The sequence below is a fragment of the Sander lucioperca genome, chromosome 7, assembly GCF_008315115.2.
Source record: "Sander lucioperca isolate FBNREF2018 chromosome 7, SLUC_FBN_1.2, whole genome shotgun sequence".
NCBI lineage: Eukaryota > Metazoa > Chordata > Actinopteri > Perciformes > Percidae > Sander > Sander lucioperca.
Genome location: NC_050179.1, coordinates 10,363,969 through 10,372,571, shown reverse-complemented (window position 1 = coordinate 10,372,571; position 8,603 = coordinate 10,363,969). Strand labels below are relative to the sequence as shown.

General features: G+C 39.6%; 1 protein-coding gene across 3 annotated transcripts; it reads left to right on the top strand.

Moving 5' to 3' along the window:
• Window positions 1-7,919, top strand: pgghg (protein-glucosylgalactosylhydroxylysine glucosidase). Of its 3 annotated transcripts, XM_036003460.1 has the most exons (15): window positions 1-127; window positions 239-280; window positions 870-1,187; window positions 1,275-1,485; window positions 1,568-2,003; window positions 2,083-2,202; window positions 3,128-3,259; window positions 3,336-3,447; window positions 3,883-3,955; window positions 4,035-4,171; window positions 4,257-4,390; window positions 5,661-5,756; window positions 5,845-5,942; window positions 6,031-6,254; window positions 7,618-7,919. In XM_036003460.1, the coding sequence occupies exons 3-15, from the start codon at window positions 944-946 to the stop codon at window positions 7,692-7,694; spliced, it is 2,094 nt and encodes a 697-aa protein (XP_035859353.1). In that variant the 5' UTR covers window positions 1-127; window positions 239-280; window positions 870-943; the 3' UTR covers window positions 7,695-7,919. The 3 variants fall into 3 exon arrangements, with proteins under 3 accessions (XP_035859353.1, XP_031139181.1, XP_035859354.1); XM_031283321.2 differs by having other exon boundaries at window positions 10-280; XM_036003461.1 differs by lacking the exons at window positions 1-127; window positions 239-280 and adding an exon at window positions 288-612 and having other exon boundaries at window positions 717-1,187.
• Window positions 7,920-8,603: the final 684 nt, after the last annotated feature.

Below are 8,603 nucleotides of genomic sequence, written 5' to 3'. Positions count from 1 at the left end.
TCCAGGTTTTCTTTGCAGCATAGAGGGCTACATGGCCTCCTCCTACAGCGTTGATACTCGACACTCCTAACTTGGACTCACTTTATCAACAACTTTATGAGTTCATTGCTTTCAGTAGACATGAATTGTAAAGGGAATTACAGCACATAAGCTGTTTTTTGTAGGATAAACTTTATAGAACAAGCAGTTTGGGAACTTCTGCAGGTTTTATCTTCAATTTGCTTCTTTTTTTTTCCAGAACTCCTCTTTGTTGCAGAAACAGATGCGTCTTCCTGTTCATGTGAGAGTGAAATATTCCCACTGTAGTAGTATGTGAATTATGCTGGACGTTTATGCAGACTGACGTCTAACTTTCAGGAGTGGCTTAGCTTGATCGCTGAGATTGAATGTTTATTATTGTTGCCAATGAATGTATACAAAGCAATTATTAATTTCAGAAATGCTTAACTATTGAGGAGTTTGTGTCTTTTCTTTGTTTTGTTGGGTGCTCATTTTTAAAACTTTCTGTCCACCTATTTGCTTGATGATGTCTTAGGTTGACACGTCTTGACACAAAAGTTCCAAAGTACACAATCTACAAATAGCATTTACTGGCAGGAACATGTGAAAAGTGTGTGTGTGTGTGTGTGTGTGTGTGTGTGTGTGTGTGTGTTCCACATTAAATGTTTCTAGCAATGATCTAATGTCTCATACCAATGCAACTTGAGATATTTTAGTTTAGTCCAGTAATATTGCATAAATACATCACATAACCATTATAGTCTCATTGAGCGAGTATACTATCGCAAATAGAGGACTGATGTCAAAATATAGATGTTTTCAAACCATGCTAACTTGTAGTAAAGTGAGATAATTGTTCATTGTTGAAGAACTAGGACCCTCTCAACAAACCCTGACTGCATTGGAGAAAACCAGACTTCCAAGTAAAGACCACCTCATAGCAATGTCCTGTGACGAAGACCCTTACATCTTCTCCAGCGACACTCTACCCAGTGACCGGCGCTTCCTCCCTCCACTGGCCAATGGGCTTCTGGGATGGAGGGTGTACAGCAATACCATGCACATGGGTGGTGTATATAATGGGGAAGGGGGACGTTGTCACCGGGCAGATGTCCCCTGTCCTCTCACTGTGAAGGTTGAGACAGATGAACCAGCCCAGCACACCTACAGCCTGGACACCCACACAGGTAGTGTCTGCAGTGTTTGACTGTCTGGTTGCAGGAATCTGTGTTGTGAAGAGTTATCGTTGGTAATAGTCTCATCTTTTCATCCAGGCATTTTTACCCACACTCTGAGCTCAGCGATTGTAACAGTCACACAATCTCTGTATTCACACCGATACTACCCCAACCTAATGGTGATGGAGATTCTGTTGGTGCGTCAGATGACTTCAGAGGAGCCAATCACTGTTAGGCTGGTCAGTTCATTCACGCCTCAGAGCAAAGACATTGTTTTCGAGTCTGGTCCTGATTACAAAGGAGGAAGGTAAGGTTATCAAAAATGTGTAAAATGCACTATAAAGTACAAGTATTATATCTTACACAGTCAACATCCCTCTCTCCCTCAGTCACATCCAAGGAAAAGTGACCACTGCTGAGTTCCCAGGAGGTTCCTGTCCCACAGTGCACCTTATCTGGACCCACATACCCCCCACTCTGACACTGCTTCCAGAGCAGAGCCAGGCTCGCTGGGGCTTCATCCTGGTTGTGGCCAACAGTTTAGACACTGCTGAGGCCAATTTTGACGAGGGCCTGAATCTGATGGCGACTGGTAACCTGCGTCCGTCTCACGAGAAGGCCTGGAAAGAACTGTGGCTGGAGAGCCAGGTGGAGGTGGCAGGGTCAGAGAGACTCTGCAAGGCTCTGATTGGCTGCATGTTTTACCTCCTCAGTGCCTTCCCTTCTATACATGACACCTCCAGCTCGTTTGGTGGAGTCAGTCCAGGAGGGTTGTCTAATGGTGGGGATGGTCAGGACTACTGGGGCCACGTTTTCTGGGACCAGGTAAGGCTAGTGGCAGTGGATGGTTAGCTCTACATGCTGTTTGTTTGGGTTGTATGATGACCCTGTCTTCCTTTAACAGGACATCTGGATGTATCCTGGCATAGCCCTCTTCTACCCCAAGCTAGCCCGAGCTGTGCTAGAGTACAGGGTGGGAACTATAGATGGCGCAAAAGACAATGCCCAAAAGCAGGGCTTCAAGGTATGATTATCAGTATGATCATCAGTGGGATATAGGTGTCACCAAAACTCCTCTGTTTCACTGACTATGCATGTAAGTGCACAATATGCAATGAACACTTTCCCAACAAAGGTTGAAGAAAAGATTGGGTCTTGTTTGCAGTTGTAAAATTGTAAAAACTGTTTAAAAAAAATATGACGAACTCAATGGTAGGGGTGACAAATCAGAAAACAAAATTGATAAAATAAACAAAAGTTAGAGCAAAGGTGTTGTAACTATGTATTTACAGAAGCAGAGCCTTAGTTTAGCTTAGTTTAGCTTAGCTTAGCGAAAGACTGGAAGCAGGGGAAAAGAGCTAGCCTGTAGCCTGGCTCTCTTTTTGAATTTCTGTTTGTTACAGTATGGATTAAACAAATAAGATGCAACAAGTTAATATCGGCATTTTTTAATCTTTGTACAGAACCAGATTAGCTGTTTCCTAGCTAAACTAATTGACTTTGTTGAAGCGCTATAATTAGCATACAGACATCAGAGTGGTATCGATCTTCTGATCTAAATCTCTGAAAGCAGATAAGCACATTTCCCAAACGTTTAAACTAGCTGAGTCCCCATAGCAAGTGCAACACAATAAATTATGCTAGTAAACATAGAAGTCTACAAAATAGGTAAAATACATCACATCAACAGTTAGCCCAACAGTAATTTAACAGTTACCTATTTTATTAGCAAAACATTAGCCTCAAACAGCCATATATACAGTGTGTGTGTGTGTGTATATATATAACAAAATAACAGCAGTGTTGGATATAGGCTGATACTCTTTGTCTTTGTGTGTGTGTGTGTGTGTGTGTGTGTGTGTGTGTGTGTGTGTGTTCCTGTTCTATATTTTAACAATAACCATGAAACTGTGTCTGAGTCTTCTGAAGAAAAGATGTTATCTTCACAGGGACTGAAGTTCCCATGGGAGAGTGCAGTGTCAGGGAGGGAGGTGTGTCCAGAAGACATTTATGGACAACAAGAGATTCACATAAATGGAGATGTCACCCTGGCCTTCCAACACTATCTCTACCTCACTGAGGTACGCTTCTTTGTCCCCACTCATCGTCACAGTGTCTCACCCTGTGTGATAATACTAGCAGAGCTCTTTGTTGCAGGATCTGTCCATGTTCACAGAGGGCCGGGGCAGGGAGGTGATATACGGTGTGGCTGATTACTGGGTTTCTAGAGCATCATGGAACCCTGAGGAACAGAAGTACCATCTCTTAGGTAAAAAAAAAAATATATATATATATATATATATATATATATATTGGAAATGTGGTATTTATACCGAGTAGTTTTAGCTTTACATGGTTATCAGGCTAATTCTTTAATAAAAGCTAAATTAAAGACATCTGATTTCTCTCATCTACTACTGGAAAAACCCACAAAACAAGTTCTGTAATAAGGTATAACTTGGCTCTCATTGTTAAGACCTTTTTTTATAATATATTTTATTCACTTTTTTATATTGCCATTGTAATGGCAGATTTATGTATTAATATATTTATACATGTTAGATACCTAAAAAGATGATGTGAATTAAAATGTTGTGGCTAACTTGGAAGCATAACTGTATGATATGCATGTAATCTTTAATATGTAACTACATGACTATTTCTATGAAAATATTATGAAGCACTTCCCTTTTGTGCCATTCAGGTGTCATGCCACCTGATGAGTATTATTACAATGTCAACAACTCTGTGTACACAAACACAGTGGCCAAATTCAGGTACTAGTATTTGAATATTTCCCTGCAGTGCATATTAACTCATGATTACCAATAATACAAAAGGTTTCTCATTTGTCAGTCTCCAGTTTGCTGTGGAATTGGCTGACCGCCTCCAACATCCTGCACCAAAGGAATGGCAAGAAGTGGCCGAACACCTCAAAATACCTTTTGACCAAGAAGCCCAGTACCATCCTGAGTTTGATGGCTATATCAAAGGTTCATTTTTGTTCCTTTCTGACACTGAACTGCAGAAGAAAATGATGTCCATAACATGCGGTCAGAATGTGTTTTGTACCCACAGGTCATCCAGTGAAACAGGCAGACACAGTGATGTTGGGTTATCCTCTTGGATTGCAAATGTCCCCAGAGATCAGGAGAAATGACCTTGAAGCGTATGAGCTAGTAACAGACCCTAATGGTCCAGCTATGACATGGGTAAGACACAGCATGTTGTATGTGACTGTATTAGAGATTTATTGCAGAATGTACTTTCTTTTTAAGATTACACTTATTTATAAAATAAAACTGGGCAGTGGTGGAGGAAGTGTTCCGATTCTTAACTAAAGTAGCAATACTACAATATAAAAAATACTACAATACAAGTAAAAGTCTTGCATTCAAAATATTACTTAGAGCTACTGTAATCAATATTTTATATTAACAAAAGATCAAATGAGTACACATATGTGAAAGGAGTTCCGATCAGCTCTCACATTTTCCAGCTAATTTCTTTGGTTTTATGGCTTGCAACTTTATTGTTTTGGTTGACTCTCACAGCTTTCATTAGCACGGTTTTCAGCAGCAAGCAGCTGATTTCTGATAAAACACTGGTACCTGCCCAGCATATAGGAGACTGTTATATGTTGCTCTGTAACTGCTGGATGTGAAAAAGGCAACTGTTTGCTAACACATTAAATCAATGTATTTACAGCTTCTTGGCCAAAAAAAACATGAATGCAGCTTTAAAGTACAAAATCTATTTAAAGGTGCTGTAGGTACAACATCGACAACTTCTCAGTCCCTCCCCCCCCTTTCCGCTAGAGGCCAAAACGGTCTCCTAAGCCCCTCCCCCCACAAGGGAGAAGGAATGTGTGTGCATGAGCAGTGATTGACACGGAGTTAGACCCCCCTGGCCCTGATTGGTGCATCTGAACAGGGAGCGGTGGATTTTTGCAAATCACACTACAGGCTGTAGGTGGTGCCAGAGGAGCCAGATTTTTTTTTTTTTAAATGACCTGCTTCATGTAGTTCTACTGGAACATAGGGTCAGTTTCAGCAAATATGACAGAAAGTTAGTTTTATAAGTCTTACCTACTGCACCAAGTGAAAGTACTTGTTATGCTGTAGAATGGCCTGTCAGCGTTTTATTGTAGGATTTAAGTATTAGAACCAAATTAAATGTTGAGGCTGGTGGAGGTGGAGCTCATTTCTATAACAATTTTATTTTAAAAGCTCATCACAGGTTGTGTAAAATCTTGATCTGCAAGTAACTAGTATCAATAACTGTCAGGTAAATAAGTTAGTCTAATTTTATTAGTTAGTTTTTAGTTGCTTGTCGTACACATAATTATTTTTTATTTTAATTATTAATTATTAATTATTTTTTTTACAGTGTCTCCTTGCATTGAATGTAAAAGCCTGTTGCTGTTAATTTACTATAAATTAGTGTATTTTTTGTTCCAATGCTTTTGCTTTCCATTATAAGGGTATGTTTGCAATCGGCTGGCTGGAGCTGGGGGAGGCTGAGAAAGCTCAACATCTACTTGAGAAGTGCTTCAAAAACATCCAGGGACCGTTCCAGGTGTCCTTCTGACTCACACAGCCACATAATGTTAATAAATGCCTCTTTACTGGATATCCAGTGAATGTGTGATTACCTCTTCTCTCAGGTATGGAGTGAATCATCAGATGGCTCTGGTGCAGTCAATTTTCTTACAGGGATGGGGGGATTCCTGCAAGCTGTGCTGTTTGGTTATACTGGCTTCAGGTCAGTTAACAATAAAAAGACACCTAAATATGTACACAGCACTTAGGCAGTAACATAAAGATTGACATGCTGTGTTTTTTTTTTCTAGAGTTCAGAAGAAATGCCTGGCCTTCTCCCCTGTTCTTCCTAATGACATTTCTGAGCTCTGCGTCCGTGGTGTGAACTACCTGGGCAGTCAGATGGACTGGCTGCTGAGGAAAGACGAAATTTGTATCATACTGAGGGAACAGGCAAACAGTGCTGGCAGCACTCAATCCTGTGATCTGCAGGTTATCCTGAAGGCATCAGGAACTAAAATCCCTCTCACACCAGGTAACACAAGCAAAAACAAGCAGTGATAGCAACTCTAGAAATGGCACCATCTGTCTTTATCCAGGGAGAAAATAATGGAGAGCAATTTTTAGTGGCAAAAGACAGACAGGCTTTTATGATAGTAATGTCTACTATCACGACTCCCATAAAGCTGAGAAAACTGGGGGCTCCAGGGGTTGTTAGGCTAAGTTCACACCGCAAGTCTTAATGCTTAATTTGGATTTTTTTGCTCAGATCCGATTTTTTGTTTGGCTGTTCACATTACCTTTTAAAATGTGGCCTATATCAGATTCCAGTGTGAACTGTTTGCGGTTTCGGACTGACACGCATGCGCAAAAGAACAATAACAATGACATCAGACGCAGCACGCTGTTGCACTAAAGTTAGGGAGGTTATGGAGGAAGTAAGCATTTTTGCTTTTATTTCAAAATGTTTGTGTAATGGCAGCCGTAACATTAATGAGCAGGTGCTGAGGAGGAGAAGAATGAAGAGAAAGAGAGACAAATTGGCTATTTTGGCCTTTTGCGGGGTTATGGCTGCAAATTCACTACAGAGGTCTGTGTGGATGCCTAGTCAAGTTTTTAATTTTACTGTCTGTGTCTAGGGCTAACTCCCGCCGGCGCATAATTGTGACAAATGTCGATGTAGATTGACGTAAAAGTCGCATCAAATCCGCCTTGGTTGTTCACACTGCGGCCGCATTGAAAAAAATCTGGCCTGGGTCTGATTCAGGACCACATGTGGAAGTGGTCTAAATCTGATTTGAAAAAATCTGATCTGGGCAAGATTTGAGTGTTCACACTACTTCTGAAGAAGTCTGACCTGGTCACTTGACCCCAAAAAAAAAAATCAGATTTGGGCCACTTTTGCCTGCAGTCTGAATGTAGCCACCTTGTGAGACAATGTGATTCAGTAGACTGTATGTACGAGTGAATCTGGGGACTGTGATGGCAGTTGTCGCACACGGGAGGATATATAGCTGCTGGTTTACAAAAACAATTGACACCCAGAGGAATTCAGTTTCTCAATAATTTGATTAAAAGATGCCAAAATGCTATTAATATAATATACTTGAGTGCAAACTGCACCACAATCCAAAATGATACATGATATGTTTCCATAGAGGGGAAATTAAATGTTACTTTAATAATTAATAATTACTATTATAATAGTTTATTAATTTGTTTGATTTCATGTGTGTGTATTTTTCTGTGAATTATCATGTTGCACTAAGTCTCATGTGATTTTATATAGAACTGTGTTATCCTTACTTTGTTCCTTGATTTCATATCTCATATTTCTTAATGGCACTGATGCAGTAACAGATTATTATTAATTTACTTGCATACATCTATATTTTCAGGGAAGCCGGTAACTTTTCCTCCAGAGTCCGGGTGTGTTTGTAAACTGGCTGTGACGTCTTCCTGTTGGCCTCTCTGAAACGGAGACCATGACCCTCCTCATCATTCCATTTACCCACAATTAAATATATGTTGAGCAAGTTATTCTATATCTAAGCTAAGTTGTATGCTGCCATTCATTTAGGAAATCATGGACAAAATGTATGAAATTCTTACAATATTATAATATAGTATTATAATTTGCTACGTTACAAAATCATTAACAAATTATATTATATTTTCAATTAAATCTATTCAAATATAATTCTTTACATTCTGTGCATTTGTGTGGATTTGTTGTAAGTAGAAAACAATACAGATAAAAAATGTTCACCTTACGATAAATACCTATGACTACTGCAGTCATTTGTCCCAGGAATGAATGTTGATTGTAACCTTTCCAACTAATCACAAAAGCCAGATGTTAGTGGTCTTTCTTTTGGTCAGTGGGAAAGGGGTATAAGTGAGCTGGATCACTACAGCTTTTGTTGTGTGACTTCAAATATCCTGAATCTTTGTTTACTGGAGGGAGGCAGCAACCGTCCTACTGCAGGAAAGGATGTGACAGGAGGACAGACAGAGGTCATCAAATTTATCTTCACTTAATATATATATATATATATATATATATATATATATATATATATATATATATATATATATATATATATATATATATATATATATTTAAAAAACAGTTTGTGCCTCTCAAAATGCCCCATCATGGTTATACTTTAGAGTTTCTTAAAATACATTTCTGCGTGTTTTATGGCATGAAAAAGAAAAGAACAGGAAACTGTCAGAATTGTTTGAGTTGGGTGGGCGGAGCGGGGCAAATCCTGCCAAATATCAATTGGTTGATTTAAATCTGAGCAGCGCTGTAACTCCGCCCTGATCTTCTGTTGGGTTTGCTCGATTTGTCATCACGTGTTGACGGTTTCCACACCCC

Bases quoted from the DNA above. Each gene is read 5' to 3' on its own strand.
- pgghg (XM_036003460.1), top strand. From the start codon at position 944: ATGTCCTGTGACGAAGACCCTTACATCTTCTCCAGCGACACTCTACCC. The intron at 1,188-1,274 runs GTAGTGTCTGCA...CTTTTCATCCAG, and splicing joins CAGCCTGGACACCCACACAG to GCATTTTTACCCACACTCTG. The intron at 6,255-7,617 runs GTAACACAAGCA...CTATATTTTCAG, and splicing joins TAAAATCCCTCTCACACCAG to GGAAGCCGGTAACTTTTCCT.